The sequence below is a fragment of the Trifolium pratense genome, linkage group LG4 (genome assembly GCF_020283565.1).
Source record: "Trifolium pratense cultivar HEN17-A07 linkage group LG4, ARS_RC_1.1, whole genome shotgun sequence".
Taxonomy (NCBI): Eukaryota; Viridiplantae; Streptophyta; class Magnoliopsida; order Fabales; family Fabaceae; genus Trifolium; species Trifolium pratense.
The window spans coordinates 44,586,274-44,606,350 of NC_060062.1; the positions used below are offsets into that span (position 1 = coordinate 44,586,274).

The 20,077-nt window shown below is 44.4% G+C and overlaps 1 protein-coding gene across 1 annotated transcript; it reads left to right on the forward strand.

Moving 5' to 3' along the window:
• The first annotated feature begins 200 nt into the window (after positions 1 to 200).
• On the forward strand, positions 201 to 926 carry LOC123922737. The gene has a single exon (XM_045975432.1). The coding sequence runs from the start codon at positions 201 to 203 to the stop codon at positions 924 to 926; it is 726 nt and encodes a 241-aa protein (XP_045831388.1).
• The last annotated feature ends 19,151 nt before the right edge of the window (positions 927 to 20,077 follow it).

Consider the following 20,077-nt stretch of genomic DNA (forward strand, 5'->3'; position numbering starts at 1 on the left):
TGTTGATTGCTTATGACGTTGTATCATGCTTTGTTATCTCTTAAAATAAAAAAAAAAGTTTTACTTTAGTCTTTAAACTTGAGTTTTGCTCAGGAGAACACGAAGCTCCGCGCCGCCATTCACCTCAAGGGTTGGCGAACGTGGCCAAGCATGGCACGTCGGGCAGCTACCGTCCTCGCAAATCTCGCAGTCCAACGCCCATGCCCGGCGACTATTCCCCCCGGTCTTCCGAGGACCATTCTCCTAACGGGAGCGACGAGGGTGATCCCCGATGCCCCCTGACCGCAGACATTCTGAGGAAGCGTGTCCCAAAGGGCTTCGAGAGACCTCCTACGCTCCCCGCGTACGATGGTTTGACCGACCCCGACGACCACATAGCTAATGTCAACGCTAACCTGGATTTCAGAAACATTAGCGGGGCCATTAGGTGCAGACTGTTCCCAACCACGCTGAGGAAGGGAGCAATGGCATGGTACCAAAGCCTGCCCCCTCAATCCATCCATTCATGGAGGGATCTTACTGAACAGTTTTGCAGACACTTCACTGCTTCCCGCAAGCACCCAAAGACTGTGCATGCCTTGGAGGCCATATACCAAGCTGAAGACGAAACTCTCCGCAACTTCGTCGAGAGATTCAACAAAGAGGCTGTGCAGGTCGAAACGACCGACGACATGAAAAAATACTTGCTGCAGAGGGGCCTTCGCCCGGGCAGCGATTTTGCCAAAGCTGTGGGCATAGAAAAGCCACCCACCTGGGACGACCTCCTCCTAAAAGCTCAAAAGTACATTGATTACGAGGAAGTCCAGGCAGCTGATGTCGCCCGCCTTGCCCGACCTGGAAGCAGCCACCCTGCCCGCGAGTCCTCCCATAGGAACGATGACAGGGGTGGCGACAAGGGAAGCTGTTGGATATTTGAATTGGCTTAATTTTGCTAAAACAAATATACTAACAAGATGTTGGAAAACATGTTACAACATCATATTTATTCAAGGAAATCTCGCGCATTTATGAGAGCATCTGCTATTTATGGAAATCCACTTAAAGAGCACGCTCAATGGAGATTTGATCTGATCAGGAATTTTAAGGATAAGATAAGACTTAATGGTACAACGGTATGATCACAATTATCCTATAAAGTCCTTAAACACTTTTGGAAAGTTTCTATACATTCTTGATGAAGATCAAAAGAGAATCAGATCACCTTTTATGAGCTACAAGGAGCGTCCTATCAGTAATGAAGAAAGAGGAGCGTGCTAGATCATTATATATACGAAGACCAAGCTCAAGAATACATATCTCATTGAAAAATATTAGTTACACATATTGAGTCTTTATTGAGTCTTTGTTGAGTGTTTTATTGTTTGATTGTAATTCTTGCTTGTGGATTCTATAACACGAGTTAAGAAGTAAGTTTGTTATTTTAAGGTTACTCCTAAGCTTTGAAGTACGGAGTTTACCATGTGTGATTCACTTGAAGCTTTTAAGCAAAAGTGAAGTGTTGTCTTGACAAGTTGTCGCCACATCATTCTTAACATTGTATAATCAACACAGGTTGTGTTGTGTGAGTGGAAGTGAGATGGGATCTCATGTCTAGGAGTTCCTAGGCAGAAGTTGCATGAGTAGTGTCGAGGTTATAAGGCGTAAACCAGGGGTTTGCTGGAGGTCTTAGTGTAAGGCGTAAATCCTAGGGTTTGCTGGAGGTCTTAGTAACTAGAGCTATTAGTGGATTTCCTTCCTGGATTGGTATCCCCCAGAGTAGGCAGTTGGCTGAACTGGGTTAACAATTACTTGTGTCATTTATTTATTTTCTGTCAGTTTTTATATGTTATATAAGATGTGCCAACAAAAGAAACAACATTAATCATAAAGTAGTTGTTGGGACATCTTAGGCAACATCATTCTAGTGATACCAGAATTTCAATTGGCATCAGAGCAGGCACCCTGTTCTGTTATTTTGGGTGAGCTCCAGGGAGAGTACTTTCTGGTACAATGGATAAAGAAGGAGGGTCAGTGTCTAAACCCCCCTTACTGACAGGTCCTGAGAACTATGATTATTGGAAATCTAAAATGGAGGCTTTCATAAAATCAATTGACAGCAGGACATGGAAGGCTGTGTTACGTGGATGGGAACCACCAATGGTTCTTGACAAAGATGGCAATAAAACTGATGTCAAGAAACCAAATGATGAATGGACTAAAGATGAGGATGATCTGGCACTTGGCAACTCCAAAGCCTTGTATGCTATTTTTAATGGTGTGGATGCAAACATGTTCAGGCTTGTTAAGAGATGCATTACTGCTAAGCATGCCTGGGAAGTTCTGAGAAAAGCTCATGAAGGAACATCAAAAGTTAAGCTATCTAAACTTCAGATGCTCAAAACCAATTTTGAGAATCTCAGAATGAAGGAGGAAGAAACCATTCATGACTTTCAGATGAATGTGCTTGATTTTGCAAATTCGTTTGATGCACTTGGAAAACCTATCTCAGATGAGGAGCTAGTTGGAAAAATACTCAGATCTTTGCCTAAAAGATTTGATATGAAGGTGACAGCTATTGAGGAGGCTCATGATCTTTCAAGTCTAAATTTAGATGAACTCATAGGATCGCTTCAGACCTATGAACTTGGCCTAAACAGGAGAAATGAAAAGAAAGATAAGAATCTAGCCTTTGCTTCAAAAAGTGCTACTGATGACTTACAAATTGAATCTGAAGGTGAAGAAAGCTTAGCTGAATCTATGGCTATGCTTGGAAGACAGTTCAACAAGTTGATGAAGAAAGTGGATCAAAGGCACAAGCCAAATGGTCGACTCAACAACAACAAACAGTCCAGCTTTCAGAAAAAGACAAATGAAGATGAAAGAGGAGTAAAATGCCATGAATGTGAAGGTTTTGGACATATCAGACCTGAATGTCCAACCTTTCTAAAAAGGCAAAAGAAAAGTCTTGTGGTTTCATGGTCTGATACAGATTCAGAGGAGGAAGAATCTGCCAAATTTGTTAATGCTTTAACAGGAGTTTGTGAATCTGACTCAGAATCATGTGATGAGGAAGTAACATATGAGGAACTAGCTGCTACTTATAAAGATCTTCATACTAGAAGTATAGAAGTTTGCAAAGCATTAGAGAAACAAAAGAAGATCAATGGTAAATTACAAGCTGAGAAAAATGACTTACTCATAAACATTGATAATCTCAATGCTAAGGTTGAAGATCAGAGTAGTCAAATTCAACAGCTGGAAATGGAGAAATCTAACCTCCTATGTAAAGTTGCTGAACAGAATGAAGAAGTAACCAAATTAAATGCTGATTTGGATCAAGTCACTAAAGTGGCTAAAATGATGACCAAAGGTACTGATGCCTTTGAGGAAATGCTACAGAGACAAAACTATGGGAAACCTAAGCCCATTGGTTTTGAACATGAAAGAGTAAAACAGCAGATGAAGTTCAACAATGCTACTATACATACTCCAATCAGCAGTACGTTTGTGTCAGGAGGATTGTCGCAACATCTGATGGGACATTCTATGTCCAGGTTCTATAACTGGACATGTCATCATTGTGGTAGGAAAGGACACATTAGGCCTTTCTGCTATAGGCTGCACGGATATCCAAGGAGAGTTCATCAAGAATTCTATACTCCTGTCTTTCCTAATGTTACAACAAGACAGGAATGGAGAGAAAAGAAGAAGACCACAGGTCTAATAGCTCATACATCCTTGAGAGCTTCTTCAAGAGAAACCTGGTACTTTGATAGTGGCTGTTCTAGACACATGACAGGTGTTGAACACTATCTTGAAGACCTGAAGTCATATGCTACCAGTTTTGTAACCTTTGGAGATGGAGCCAAAGGAGAGATCAAGGGAGTTGGTAAACTTGCAAACCATGGCTTACCAAAGCTTGATAATGTGCTGCTTGTAAAAGGGCTTAAAGCTAATCTAATCAGCATAAGCCAACTTTGTGATCAAGGCATGAAAGTTAACTTCACAAAAGCTGAATGCCTAGTTACAAACGAGCAAGGAGAGCTGTTGATGAAAGGAGTAAGGTCTAGAGACAACTGTTATCTCTGGATCCCTAAAGAAGAAGATGTATCCACATGTCTTATTAGCAAAGAAGATGAGGTAAAATTATGGCATCAAAAACTTGGCCATCTACACCTCAAAGGCATGAAAAAGGCAATAGCTAAAGAGGCAATCAGAGGACTTCCAAAGCTCAAAATAGAGGAAGGAAGTATATGTGGAGAATGTCAAATAGGAAAGCAGACAAAGATGTCGCATCCAAAGTTGCAACATCTTACCACAACAAGGGTACTAGAATTATTGCACATAGACCTGATGGGGCCAATGCAAGTGGAGAGCCTTGGAGGAAAAAGGTACGCGTTTGTCATGGTAGATGACTTTTCAAGGTTCACATGGATTGAATTTCTAAAAGACAAATCTGAAAGTTTTGATGCATTCAAAGAACTTTGTCTTCAACTCCAAAGAGAAAAGAACTCTGCTATTGTTAGGATACGAAGTGATCATGGTAAAGAGTTTGAGAATGCAAGCTTTCTTGAATTCTGCATTTCTGAAGGAATCAAGCATGAATTCTCAGCTCCAATCACACCTCAACAAAATGGTGTTGTTGAGAGGAAGAACAGGACAATACAAGAGTCAGCCAGAGTGATGTTGCATGCAAAACATCTTCCATATCAATTCTGGGCTGAGGCTATGCATACTGCTTGTTATATTCACAATCGTGTCACACTCAGAACTGGAACTTCTACTACACTATATGAACTGTGGAAAGGCAGAAAACCAACTGTCAAACACTTTCATGTGTTTGGAAGTAAGTGCTATATCCTATCTGATAGAGAGCACAGAAGAAAAATGGATCCTAAAAGTGAAGAAGGATTGTTTCTTGGATACTCAACAAACAGCAGGGCCTACAGAGTTTACAACCAGAGAACTAAGGTAATAGTAGAATCTATCAATGTTGTGATAGATGATTTGACATCTGCTAAAACATCTGATACTGAAGATGATGTTGCAACAACTTTGCCAACATCTGAAGAAGCTGTAGCAGAGAAGGAATCAGATTCAGATGATGAATCAACCATTCCTACACCTCGCCCTGTGAGTAAAGTTCCTTCAATAAGAATACAGAAGAACCATCCCAAGGATCTCATCATAGGAAATCCTAACCAGGGAATTGCTACAAGAAGGACAAATGAAGTGGTTACTAATTCATGTTTTGTCTCAAAGGTTGAGCCTAAAAATGTAAAAGAGGCTCTCACTGATGAGTTCTGGATAGAAGCCATGCAAGATGAATTAACTCAGTTTAGAAGAAGTGATGTGTGGGATCTTGTTCCTAGACCCAATGGTGTTAATGTTATAGGCACAAAATGGGTGTTCAAGAACAAGTCAGATGAAAATGGTGTTGTAACAAGAAACAAGGCAAGATTAGTGGCTCAAGGGTACACTCAGGTTGAAGGACTTGATTTTGATGAAACATTTGCGCCTGTAGCAAGACTAGAATCTATTAGGCTACTCCTTGGTATAGCATGCATTTTCAAATTTAAGCTGTACCAAATGGATGTCAAAAGTGCCTTTCTTAATGGGTACTTACATGAAGAAGTCTATGTGGAGCAGCCAAAAGGTTTTGTAGATCCTACTAATCCTGATCATGTGTACAAGCTGAAGAAGGCGCTTTATGGATTAAAACAAGCTCCAAGGGCTTGGTATGAAAGGCTGACAAATTTTCTTGTTAGTCAAGGGTACAGAAAAGGAGGCCACGACAAAACCTTGTTTGTCAAAGAACAAGAAGAGAAGCTGATGATTGCCCAGATTTATGTTGATGACATAGTATTTGGTGGAATGTCTGACAAGATGGTGCAACATTTTGTACAACAAATGCAATCAGAGTTTGAAATGAGTTTGGTAGGTGAGCTGACATATTTCCTTGGTCTGCAAGTCAAACAAATGGAAGACACCATATTTGTTTCTCAAAGCAAGTATGCGAAGAATATGATCAAGAAGTTTGGAATGGACACTGCAGCACACAAGAGAACTCCAGCTGCTACACATCTGAAGCTAACCAAAGATGAGAATGACATTGATGTTGACCAAAGCCTATACAGGAGCATGATTGGCAGCCTCTTGTATCTTACAGCTAGTAGACCAGACATCACCTTTGCTGTTGGTGTTTGTGCAAGATATCAAGCCAAGCCAAAGATGAGCCATCTTGTGCAAGTCAAAAGGATTCTGAAGTATATAAAGGGCACCAGTAATTATGGGATTCTGTATTCCCAGACCAAGAACTCAACTTTGATAGGGTATTGTGATGCAGATTGGGCTGGAAGTGCTGATGATAGAAAGAGCACTTCAGGAGGATGCTTCTTTTTGGGTGACAACTTGATCTCTTGGTTCAGCAAGAAGCAGAATTGTGTGTCTTTATCCACTGCAGAGGCTGAATACATAGCTGCAGGTAGCAGTTGTTCCCAGCTAATGTGGATGAAACAGATGCTGAAAGAATATAATGTCAACCAAGATGTCATGACATTATATTGCGACAACTTGAGTGCAATCAATATATCAAAAAATCCAGTTCAACACTCAAGAACCAAACACATAGACATCAGGCACCATTTCATCAGAGACCTTGTTGAAGAAAATTGTGTGGAACTCAAGCACATTGGTACAAGTGAACAGCTAGCTGACATTTTTACAAAGGCGCTTGATGCTAATCAATTTGAATTTTTAAGGGGCAAATTGGGAATTTGCCTGCATGAAGAAGCATAGCAGTTACAGCAGTTGTGGCGTGCAAAAGGAAACCGTTTTCTCTCCCATCAATCAATGCACGCTAATTTAGGGAAATCATTACAAACTTCCCTTAAATACATCATCACACGCATTCAATTGTTTTTCTTCCAAATTCTAACCTTTGTCTGCAAACCCTATTCTCTCACTTTGCTCATCAAACTCCATCTATCCATCTTCTCAACCTTCAAAAACTATCAAAACATGTCTGAATCTTCACAAACCACTAAAACCGGACGGTCTACTCGATCAAAGACAAAAATCGATCCCTCAAAGATTATCAAGGACGCAGTCCCCGTTACAGTTGTTCATACATCCAAACCCAAAGCTCAATCCAATGACGCTGAGAAGCAAGGAAAAGGAAAAACTGTTGTGAAGAAGGGAACTTCTGAGGTAGGTGATGATATCTCTCCTTCTACTGCTAAAATTACTAAATCTAGTAAAGGAAGTTCTAAAAGAAAGAGAAGAGACTACAAGTCTAAGTTTGCTCTGTCTATGTCCGATTTGGTTTTTGAATCGAATGTTAACACATCCGAGAAAACAACTGAAGTAGCGTCTCAGAACCCTAAACCTGTGTCTGAAGTTGTTGAGACACTTATTTCAATTGCTGGTAACCCTAATCAAGATAATTTGGGATCTGATGCTGAGAAGAGAGATCTGGATAATATGCCTGTTGATACTGAGATGGAAGACACTCCTACAGAGGTTGAAAAAGAAACTGCTAATAAATCACCAACAATTGCTGAAATGGTGGCTGAAAAATCAACCCCTGTTGTTACTGAAGAGGTTGTCATGAACGATGTTGAGACATCCTTGAATGAGAATGAAGATGATGGGACTGCTGAGAAAGAACCTGTGAAGGAAACTGCTGCTGAAAAAGATGTTGAGACAACTGCCACAACATCTGAGTCCACAGATGAAGAAACTAGAACTGCTGATGAGGATACTTCTGATAATGAAGGGGACACTCAATCTGAAGAAAGTAACCAGTCCATCCCTACAGATGAGCAAGAGGTTGAAGCTGACAAGCCTGCAGAACCTGAGAAAGAAAAAGAGAAAGATGTTGTTGATGTTGATGATTATGTCACCACCAAGACTGCTGAAAAATCAACTGGTGGTATAACAAAGAGATTGAGAAGCTGTACAGGGAAGGCTGTGGCCACTGCAAGCAAAACTCCTGCACCTAGAGTGAAAACAAAAGGTGTTGGACCAGTCAAAGGTTGGAGCAAAGTCCTCTTCCCTCCTGGCAAGAAGAAGGAAACTCTGAAGAGAAAGAAGGAGTCATCTAGTGACTCAGACTATGATGTTGCTGAAGATGTTGTTAACATCTCCTCTGCCAATCCTAAGAAGACTACTGTGAAGAAGGCTCCACAAGGTGTTGAAGAAGCCCCATGTGATAACATCTCCTTCCATCGTGCTGCCTTTGCACTGAGATGGGACTACATTTACCAAAGGAGATTGGCTGTTGAAAGGGAACTGTCCAAAGATGCTCTCAAATGTCAAGACATCTTTGAATACATCAAGGAAGCTGGCCTGATGAAGACAGTCTGTGATTTCAGTCCATGTTATGAGCTGCTTGTGAAAGAATTTCTGGTGAACATCCCTGAAGAATGTGATAACCCACTGAGCAAGGACTACCACAAAGTTTTTGTCAGAGGTAAATGTATCAATTTCTCCCCTGTTGTGATTAATAATTACTTAGGTAGGTCTGTAGAACCTAAGACTGAGTTAGAAGTTGCTAATGATGTTGTGAGTGCTGAGATAACTGGTGGTAAGGTTAAGGTCTGGCCTACAAAGAAGCTAATACCCACGAGCAAATTAAATGTCAAATATGCCATCCTCAATAGGATAGGGTCAACAAATTGGGTGCCAACCAAGCATGCAACCAATGTTGCTACAAACCTGGGTAGATTTATATATGCTGTAGGAACCAAGTTTGACTATGACTATGGAACCTTTATTTTTGATCAAACCATTAAGCATATTAGATCAACAGCTGTGAAGATGCCAATAGCATTTCCATCTTTGCTGTGTGGAATTATCTTGGCCCAATACGCAGACATCAAGGCTGTGACTGACACACCTAAGAAAAGGGAATCTGGTTTTACTTTTCATCATAAGCTCTTTGGTAATCACAATGTTACTGACCATGTTGGGACATCTGCTGCTGGAGCTGGTGTTATGACCAAAAGGGAGATTATTGCTGGTTTGAAAGTTCAATGTCAGAACATTGATAAACAGCAGGCTGAGCTTGAGGAAAGGAAGAAAGTGTTTTTAAAGATGATTGAAGGATTGGAAGCTGATGAGGTACCTGTCAAAGCTAGTGCAAATGTGGCTGCTACAGGTGATCAAAACAATGCAGATGAGGATGAAGGTTATGCTACTGCTACAGATGAGGATGAAGCCTCTGACAGTAGTGATGATGAATGATTTTGTAATCTGTTTAATGTTTTACTGCACTTTGTTATTTGGTTTATGGGTGTTTTGGATTTTAGCACCTTCTGAGTGCATGGTCTGTACTTTAAATTCTGCACTTTGATACTTTTACTTTCCTGTTTTGGCACATTTTGTGGCTAAAAAGGGGGAGTAGCATTTTGGTTTGTTTGTTTCTGCTACATGCTGTTGTGTCTTTTGTTATGACATGTTTTTAAGTAGCAGTAAGCAAGTATTCAGGGGGAGTAAAATTTTTTTTTACCCTGAGATGATGCACAAGCTGATAAAGTCAGGGGGAGTTTGCTACTGAATGGATGCTGCCCTGATTGGACGAACAGGTGCTAGAAGATGTGCTCCCATATGTCACAACAACTTTGATGACATATGACATATGATATATGTTTTGCTCTGATACCACGTTTTTATTTTGCTCGAGGCAATTTGATGATACCTCCGCTGCTGCTGCCTCTGATGCATATTTTTTTTCACCTATGTAAAATTGTGTTTAAATGATGCTCTAACATTCCTTCTTTTGTGTGACCATGGTGATTTGAAGGATTGCGCTTTTTATATCTCTCAAAGGTAATGGCCTGAAATTGTTTTAGCCAAAAATTGCCAAAGGGGGAGATTGTTGGATATTTGAATTGGCTTAATTTTGCTAAAACAAATATACTAACAAGATGTTGGAAAACATGTTACAACATCATATTTATTCAAGGAAATCTCGCGCATTTATGAGAGCATCTGCTATTTATGGAAATCCACTTAAAGAGCACGCTCAATGGAGATTTGATCTGATCAGGAATTTTAAGGATAAGATAAGACTTAATGGTACAACGGTATGATCACAATTATCCTATAAAGTCCTTAAACACTTTTGGAAAGTTTCTATACATTCTTGATGAAGATCAAAAGAGAATCAGATCACCTTTTATGAGCTACAAGGAGCGTCCTATCAGTAATGAAGAAAGAGGAGCGTGCTAGATCATTATATATACGAAGACCAAGCTCAAGAATACATATCTCATTGAAAAATATTAGTTACACATATTGAGTCTTTATTGAGTCTTTGTTGAGTGTTTTATTGTTTGATTGTAATTCTTGCTTGTGGATTCTATAACACGAGTTAAGAAGTAAGTTTGTTATTTTAAGGTTACTCCTAAGCTTTGAAGTACGGAGTTTACCATGTGTGATTCACTTGAAGCTTTTAAGCAAAAGTGAAGTGTTGTCTTGACAAGTTGTCGCCACATCATTCTTAACATTGTATAATCAACACAGGTTGTGTTGTGTGAGTGGAAGTGAGATGGGATCTCATGTCTAGGAGTTCCTAGGCAGAAGTTGCATGAGTAGTGTCGAGGTTATAAGGCGTAAACCAGGGGTTTGCTGGAGGTCTTAGTGTAAGGCGTAAATCCTAGGGTTTGCTGGAGGTCTTAGTAACTAGAGCTATTAGTGGATTTCCTTCCTGGATTGGTATCCCCCAGAGTAGGCAGTTGGCTGAACTGGGTTAACAATTACTTGTGTCATTTATTTATTTTCTGTCAGTTTTTATATGTTATATAAGATGTGCCAACAAAAGAAACAACATTAATCATAAAGTAGTTGTTGGGACATCTTAGGCAACATCATTCTAGTGATACCAGAATTTCAGAAGCGATAGAGGCGGCGACAGGGGTGGCGAGAGGGGTAGAGACAGAAGGAGGGGCGAAAGACGAGAGCCTCGTGGCCCTCCAAGCACATTCGCCACCTACACCCCCCTCGTCAAATCACGGGGAGAGATATTCGCTGAGGTTCACATCTCTGAGTTCGACAGAGCAAATGTGAAGCAACCAAAGCCAACCCCCTTGAAGCCCGGCCAAGACAAAAATAGGTATTGCAGATACCACAAAAGTTATGGTCACAGGACCGACGACTGCATCCAACTGAAGGATGCTATTGAAATCATGATCAGAAACGGACAACTAAGACAGTTCGTGAAAAGAAACAACGACCCTCGACCAGAGGCCGCGGAGACACGCGCGGTCGAGGAAATACCTCCCCAACCAGCCGGGAAGAACAACGCCAAGCAGATAGCTATGAGCGTCTCCCGGCCAGAAGATTTTGCTATCCCCAGCGGTTTTGGGGACACCCATACTAGTCCTACGCTTAGCACGGGGGACTACTTCACAGACTCACTCGTCATATCCGGCGGTCACATGGACAAGCACACCGTCGGATCAATAAAAAGAAAATTCGAGGATCTCATCAACACGTCCTCGAATATGAACGCAACACTGGACAAGGCGAAAGGGCGATCAATGCCTTTAGCCTTCTATCGAGAAGAGCTGCCCGGCGGGACAGCCAATTTCCAAATTCCCCTCCTCGTCCGGGCAGACATGGCCAACATGGACGTTCGTCGGGTCCTCATCGATCCGGGGAGCTCCTGCGACATTACGTACGCCAGTTTGTTCAGGACCTTACAGCTGGACGAGACACACCTCACCCCATACTTGGGCTCAGATCTCACAGGATTCAATGGAGCAACTACTAGGCCTTGGGGTTATGTCGACCTGATCGTCACCTTTGGCTCCGAAGAGACTGCTAAGTCGATCAGGGTGAAATTCTTGGTCGTGGACTGCCCTTGCCTCTACCAATGCATCATCGGCAGGACGGCCATAGCAGACCTGGTTGCTGTCCCTTCTACTGCCCACCTGAAGATGAAGTACTATACTCATAAGGGGCAGGTTGCTACTCTGCACGGGGACATTGAAGCTGCGAGGAGGTGCTTTGACGCAGCATCCAAAGGCAACAACTTCATTGGCAAAGCTCCTGAAGCAAAGAAGCCAAAGCCTTCCTCGGAAACACCACCAAAGCCATCCCCGGAAGCACCACAAAGTCTGCCCGGTCCAAGTGTGAGCTCTGTTGATCTTGACAGCCGCACCTCCAAGAAAGAGCATAAGGAGGAGAAAAAGCTGAGGAAGGAGGAGAAGGAGGACGACGAGGCGAGCAAAGAGCATTATCGCCCCATTCCAGATGGAGACTTTGAGATAGTCCAGTTTGGCGAGGATCCAGAAAAAGGAGTCAAGATTGGTACGGGGCTCCCCGAGTTGGCGAGGAAGCAGCTGAAAGCCTGCCTTAGAGAAAATGCTGACTTGTTCGCATGGCACGCTGCCGACATGCCCGGGCTGGATCCAAACATCGCCTGTCATCAACTTACTGTCGACCCACTTGCTAGTGCTGTAGTGCAACGTAGGCGTAGGCAGTCTCCCGAAAAAGCGGAGGCTGCTGAAAAAGCTGTAAAAGACCTCTTAGAGGCAAATTTTATTTCTGAAGCCAGATACACTACCTGGTTGTCAAACGTTGTACTAGTTAAAAAATCTAATGGAAAATGGCGCATGTGTGTTGACTATACCGATCTCAATAGGGCTTGCCCTAAAGATTCCTATCCTTTACCTTGCATTGATAAATTAGTCGATAATTCTTCTGGCTTTAAATTATTGTCTTTTATGGATGCATATTCAGGATACAACCAAATCCCAATGGCTGTGGCCGACAGGGGAAAAACAGCTTTCATGACCGAGTCGGGCAACTATTACTACAACGTAATGCCCTTCGGTCTAAAAAACGCTGGTGCTACATACCAGCGGATGATGAACAAAGTATTCCGGGCAGAAATAGGCGACATGCTCGAAGTCTACATGGACGACATGATCATAAAATCCCATGAGGAAATCGACCATACCGCCCACTTACGTAAGGTCTTCGAGCAGGCCAGAAAACACAACATGCGATTCAACCCAGAAAAGTGCACCTTCGGGGTACGAGCAGGAAAGTTCCTCGGATTCTACCTAACAGAACGAGGAATCGAAGCCAACCCCGACAAATGTCGTGCCTTTACGGAGCTCCCAACTCCGAGCAACAAAAAATCCATACAAACCCTGAACGGAATGCTGACCTCATTGTCTCGCTTCGTAGCAAAATCTGCTCAACACGCATTACCGCTTTTCAAATTACTAAGGAAAGAAGCTGTGTTCGAATGGACGGACGAGTGCGAGCAGGCCCTCCAACATCTTAAGAAGGCCCTGTCCGAACCCCCAGTCCTCTCGCGCCCGGATATCGAGGAAGTGTTATACATCTACCTCTCCGTCGCATCTGAGGCCGTCAGCGCAGCCCTTGTCCGTGAAACAACGCAAGGACAAAAACCAGTGTACTTCACAAGCAAGGCTCTCCAGGGGCCCGAACTCAGATATACACAAATCGAGAAGGTGGCCCTTGCCTTGATCAACGCAGCAAGAAGACTACGTCACTACTTCCTAGCACACACAATCATAGTACGAACCGACCAACCCATCAAATCATTGCTTGGTCGACCAGACATGGCGGGCAGGATGCTCAAATGGTCCCTCGAGCTTTCCGAATTCGACATTCGTTACGAAAGCAGGAAAGCGCTAAAATCACAAGTTCTAGCAGACTTTGTGGCCGAAATGACGAGTCCAGCCTCCTCGACAAGCGAGGCAGACAAATGGACAATATTCGTTGACGGAGCGTCAAGCTCCACGGGAGCAGGAGCAGGAATTATCCTGGAAAACGAAAATGGGATCATCATCGAAGTTTCCCTAGCACTATCCTTCCCGACATCAAATAACCAAGCAGAATACGAAGCCTTCCTAGCACGGCTACGGTTGGCCGAGGACATGGAGGCAAAAGAAGTAAAAATTTTCACAGATTCACAACTCGTTGCCTCACAAGTATTGGGAGAATATCAAGCCAAAAATGATAATCTCTCTGAATATCTAGCATTAGTGAAGGAAAAAATCACTAAGTTCGAATCCGTGGAGGTGCAACACGTTCCACGCGAGCACAACAAACGGGCAGATATCCTGTCCAAACTGGCGAGCACAAAAAAGAAAGGCGGAAACAAATCCGTCATTCAGGAAGTACTCCCCCGACCAAGCATCGAGAAGGCGAGCAATGTCCTCGACATAAATGTCATTGGCGACCAAAATTGCTGGATGACCCCCGTGTACAACTTCCTCGCGAATGGAACCCTCCCTGACGATCAGAAAGAGGCAGCAATAATTAGACGTCGAGCATGCGCATATGTCGTCCTCGACGGAAAGTTATATAGAAGAGGATTCTCAATCCCACTCCTTAAATGTGTCGACGAGGAAACGGTCGACTATATCTTGCGCGAGGTACACGAGGGAATCAACGCCCAGCATCTGGGAGGAAGATCGCTGGCCAGGAAAGCTCTTCGAGCAGGATACTACTGGCCCACCATGCAGCAAGACGCAAAGGACCATGTGAAGAAATGCGACAAATGTCAACGACATGGGGACATGCACCTAGCTCCTCCCCACGAACTCAAATCTTTGTCGTCACCATGGCCCTTCGCTTGGTGGGGCATGGACATACTTGGCCCCTTCACAAAGGGACTCCACCAAAATAAATTTCTGATAGTCGCCGTGGACTATTTCACCAAGTGGGTAGAGGCTGAACCCCTCTCCGACATAACGTCGTTCAGGATACTCCGTTTCTTCAAACGCGACGTACTCTGCCGATTTGGGATACCACAGGCCGTCGTCACGGACAACGGGACACAATTCACGGACAAAGGTTTCCAAGACTTCCTCGCTGCCCTGGGGACTAAGCAACATTTCACTTCCGTGGAACATCCCCAAACTAACGGGCAAGCCGAGGCCGCCAACAGAGTAATCCTGCGCGGCCTACGTCGAAGATTGGACCAGAACAAAAAGAAATGGGTCGAGGAGCTCGAAAGCGTCCTTTGGGCCTATCGCACAACACCACACTCCACAACCGGGGAGACTCCATTTAGAATGGTATATGGAACAGAAGCAGTCATCCCCGTGGAGGTGGGCGAGCCATCTCGCCGAACCGAGCAACCGCTCGAAGAAGAAATGAACGACGAAGCTCTCCGTGAAGAGCTCGATCTCGTCGAAGAGATCCGCACGGGGGCATCCCTCCGGGAAGCCACCCTTAAACAAAAAATAGCTGCCCGACATGACGTCAAAGTCATCAAAAGAGAATTTGAAGTGGGCAGCCTCGTCTTAAGACGAAATGCTAAGGACTCCCAGGATGGTAAATTGGCGGCCAACTGGGAAGGACCATATCGCGTCATTGACAAAACAGAAAATGGCGCGTATTATCTCGAGGATCTTCGAGGAAAGAAACTTCCTCGACCTTGGAACGCCCAAAAATTAAAACAATATTATAGCTAAGTTATTGCCAAAGTAAAAAACACTTCTAAAAGGCTGCTCGGATCCTCTAGCAACGAGCCCGACACCTCGACAACGGAAAGCACGCGGGCACACGTGCTCGATCCAAATAACTGAAAAGGAGATACTCTGGCTCAGGAAGGGCAGAGCGTCTCCCCGACGAGGATGACCTTTGAGACAAGCTCCTCGTCTTCGTGCCAAGGCTTAACGCCCAGCTCGCGATGGGAAGTTCAAGCCGCGGGGGCGGGCACAACAACGTGTCGGCGTCCGTATTAGCCTCAGAAAACAACTCTAGGCGCTTAGTTAGTTCCCTAAACTTTCTAAGTTAAATCCGAGGACGACCTCCTCGACGAAACGCGCTCGCAACAAAAAACTTACAAATATAAAAACGGTTTTGTCGAGCAGGCATACAACAATGTCGAGCAAGTATACGAATATCAAAACCAAAAAGTTGTTAAGTTAAAAACGAGCAAGCATAAAGACATGCATATTCCACGCAGGCATAACTTAGCAAAAACGAAAACAATAATTTAAACATACAAACGAGGAGATAGAATAGACGAGCAGGATGAATAAAACGATCATTGTTATAAATACCGGGCATAAAAACCCATTTGTCCGAATGTTACAAAAACCGGGCACGCAGGCCCCCAAAAGTAAATTGTCATGAAACAAAAAAGACGAATAAAGTACAAGTCATTGGCGCGCAGGCCCAAATAGAAAACCGGGGAGGATCAGGAGCTTTCATCATGACCCTCTGGATTGCCCTCCGGTGCCCTCTCCTCCCCGACAACCTCCTCTTCGACTTCCTCATCCTCCTCGTCCTCATCATCAACCACCTCCTCATCCAACTTCTCCTCCTCAAGCTCCATTTCCCTGTACTCTTCGGGAATGATGATCTGCCCGTTCTCAACCCGTTTGAGTTTGTGAATACCTTCAGTGATCAAGTCACGCTCGGCATTCACAACCCTAAGTTGGGCGATCGCATTCTTCCATCCATGGATCATGCTCGCCAACATCAGACCACGCTGCCTCTTGATCTCCTTGACTAGGTCAGCCCGACTTACCATCTTGGAAATCTCAGCACCCTCATCGGCAGCAGGAGCCAGCTTGGACTGTAGGTCAGCTATCACCCCTTCCAACTGTCTTTTCTCCTCGGCACTCCGGGCCTCCACTCCCTCAAGATTTTTCTTCACAAGTTCCAGTTCATCCCGGCTCTCCCTGACATCTTTCAGCAGCTGGCCATAATTCTCCTGCTTCCCCCTCAGATCGATCAGCTCACCCTCCATCAGCACAATTTTTCCCTCCAGCTTGGCATTCCGAGCAGCCAACTTCTCCACCTCATGAGTTGGTCCCCCTTCATTCAGCACCAAGGCTGTCTCCGCCAGACGGATGACAGCAGCAACATCTTCATTAAGCTGCTTCTGTCGGGCAGATGCAGAAGCGCCCAGTATAAAAGCCTTCTCTGAAGCGGGCACCTGGAGGGGATTCTTGTCGAAGTATTTCTGGTCGCTCAAACATGCGGGGAGAACGAAGCCACCGTCCCCCTCTGACAAGTCGACGATGGGCGTCATCCGCTCCTCCCGCTGCCTCTTCGAACGACCACCCGGAGTCCCAGCTGAACTGCCTACCGGGGAAGATTGAGAGACGCTCCCCGAAGCACCCTGATCGCCCATCAAAATGGTTGGCTTGGCCCTCCTCGCCTTTTTCCTAGCCTTCTCTCCCTTCTGTTCAGCAGCTATCCTGACAAGCTCACTAGCAAGATCTGCCATCCTACCTGCAAAGTTAAAAACGTGGTCAGAATCACGGGGAGAAATCAAACATAAAAATATTCAAAAGACGGGCAGGCAGAAAAACGGATACCCAGCAGAGTGTCCTCGGCTGAAACAGTCTTGCACGACAACAACAGTTTGGTATTAACAAAACGAGGCTCGATCCTCGGTTTACCATGCTTGTCCAATGCAACCTCCCCTAAGCTGGTCATGACCTTGCAAGGCTTAAAGCCATCCACATATGTTTGGAGCTTTTGAAAGCCCGCCATTTCGGCCGGGGTAAGATCCTCGGCAGCAGTTAGATACTCGTCGGTCCGCAAATCAAAATGCTCTGACGACCACGATAATGGAAACCGGAGAACCCACTCCGTTACCTGTCCCCCCTCCTCGTCCAACTGAGGAGTCCCGTCCTCGTTGAATACAGGCTTCTCCATGTGGAGGGAATCTTCGGCAAACTCCGTCAATGCCCTCACCACATAATATCTCTCCTTGAAGCCCCGAGCAGACTCAACGAACATCCTAAAAATCTTGCTCGACTGATGCTTTAAGGAAATCCAACCCTGCCGATCCCCGACTCTCTGACGTTGGATTTGAAAGATATAGAAAAATAAGGCAACGGTAGCCTCTACCTCCAGATACCGACATAGGATCTGGTATGCCCGGATGAATGCCAATGAATTCGGGTGAAGCTGGGAAGGAGCCACTCTTAGCCGGCCAAAAATTCCGGCTTCGAGATCGTTGAAGGGCAGCCGAAATCCCAACTCCTTGAACGCCATCTCGTACATGGTAAAGCTGCATCCCGCGTACGACGAGCAAACCCGCTCCCCCTCAGCAGGCGTACGAACCTCCCAGTTCTCCGAACCAGCTTCCTCGACGATGGTAAAAAGCCGCGGATCCTGCGCGGTAATCGTCGAAGCAATCCCCCGGGGCTCGGGCGCAACCCAAGCCAGCTCTGGGTCAGTAATAGTGTCGACCAACTTGTGTTTCGACGTAGCTTGGCTCCCCGTTACTTCCTCCACATCGGACATTTTGAGTACCTGAAAAGCAGCGAAAATAAAGTGAATTCGACAGTAATCAAATCCACCCTTTCACCGCAGATCAAGTGAAAGGGCGTAAGTTAGGACGAGGACGCTGTCCCCGACCAAAAGCCCTTACCAAAATGGCAAACAAAACAGAGGAACCGGGGAGAACTATTTAACAAAGCCTAAAAACGGGGAGAAGATCCCCGACACAGGACATGCCTCGACACTTAAAACCAAACTTTAGTTTTGCATAAAAACCTAAAGTTAAAAACGGGGAGAAGATCCCCGACACAGAGTTTCTACAAACTCATTTACCTACAGAAATTTCTCAGCGAAATAACGGGGAGAAGCTCCCCGACACAGAGTTTCAGCAAACTCATTTTCTCAAAGAAAAGGCGGGGAGAATGTCCCCGACATTCATACAAACTTCGCCAAGACAAAAACGGGGAAATACTCCCCGACACAAGGTTTAACTAACCTATTTTGTTGCTACTATTAACGGGGAGAAATAGCGATCCAATTCTCTCCAACAAAGTAATAGTCGTAACGGGGAGAAGAAACAACACTTTCCTCCCCGACACAAAACTCATCAGATTCCCAGAAACTGATGAACATTCACCAATGTTCTTCGCTATTTCTCCAGAAATTCAACAACCTTCATACATATCCATCATTTTCCAGAAAAATTGCTCAAAACAACACTCATGGTGTTCTTCGCAGAACCCAGAGTTTCAAGCCTAAAAGCGCTAGAACACATATAAATGGCGTTTGAAAGTGAAACTACTACCACCAAACACCAAATCTCACTAGAAGTAGTGGCCAAAACCACCAACACACAATCGAAGAAGGCTCAACCCAAAACCAAAATGGGTACAAACTAAAAAACTCAAAACACATTCAAAATAAGCACAAGGGAGGAAATCAAATCAAAGAAAGAACTGTGTTACCTTGTGTTGCGAAAGATTCAAACTTGGATAGCAAAGATGGGAACTTGAGGGATGCTGAAAGCTTCTGAATTGCAGGTAGTAGCAGCAACAACGCAGGAGAAAAGGAAGTGAAAAGTTCAAAATGAACCTTTCCTCCTCTATTTATAGACTCCCCATCAATGCACCTCTATCACGAACCTGTGCGCCACAGCACATCATAACCGTTGATCAAGATCCAACGATCCTGATCAAAAGCCATCATATGGCTCTGATTCACTCTACGAAAAACGAAGAGGCACGATCAATCCAATGGCTAATAAGCCTCCTCGTAAACCAACGCAATTAAAGCGCGTTTTCCCAAAGCAATTATTACGCCTATTCCTAGCCCACACACGTGGCGCTGGAAGGCGAGAAAACCCATCTCTTCATGTCCCATCGAACTGACGACACGATCCTCTAGGGACTCATCGTTACCCCCAACGAAAACGTCTCCTCGACGTAACGGACAAGCGCGAATTACGGGCAAGCCAAACAAACATAAGTGAACGTGCCCGCTAAAACAGGCAGCATCGACAAGATGCACTTAACACAACACCTCCTCGACAACCCGTCGAGGAACTAAAAAGCCAATAAAGTCCAAAGGCAAAAATCTCTTCCTCGTAAGTTCTTCCTCGAACATCGTGGCATGGGATACGAGCAAAGAGAAATTTCCTCTTTGGAAAATCCTCCTCGTCATGCCACTGAGGAATTTACGAGCAACATATAAACTCTGCTCACGCAAACGAGCAACAAACATAATCAATGAATTATGAACTCCTCCTAGGATTAACGAGGAAAACATCTCCTCGACACACGGGCATGGACCTTAAGTCATTACTCCTATAGCTAGGAGCAACGACTTGGGGGGCTCCTGTTCT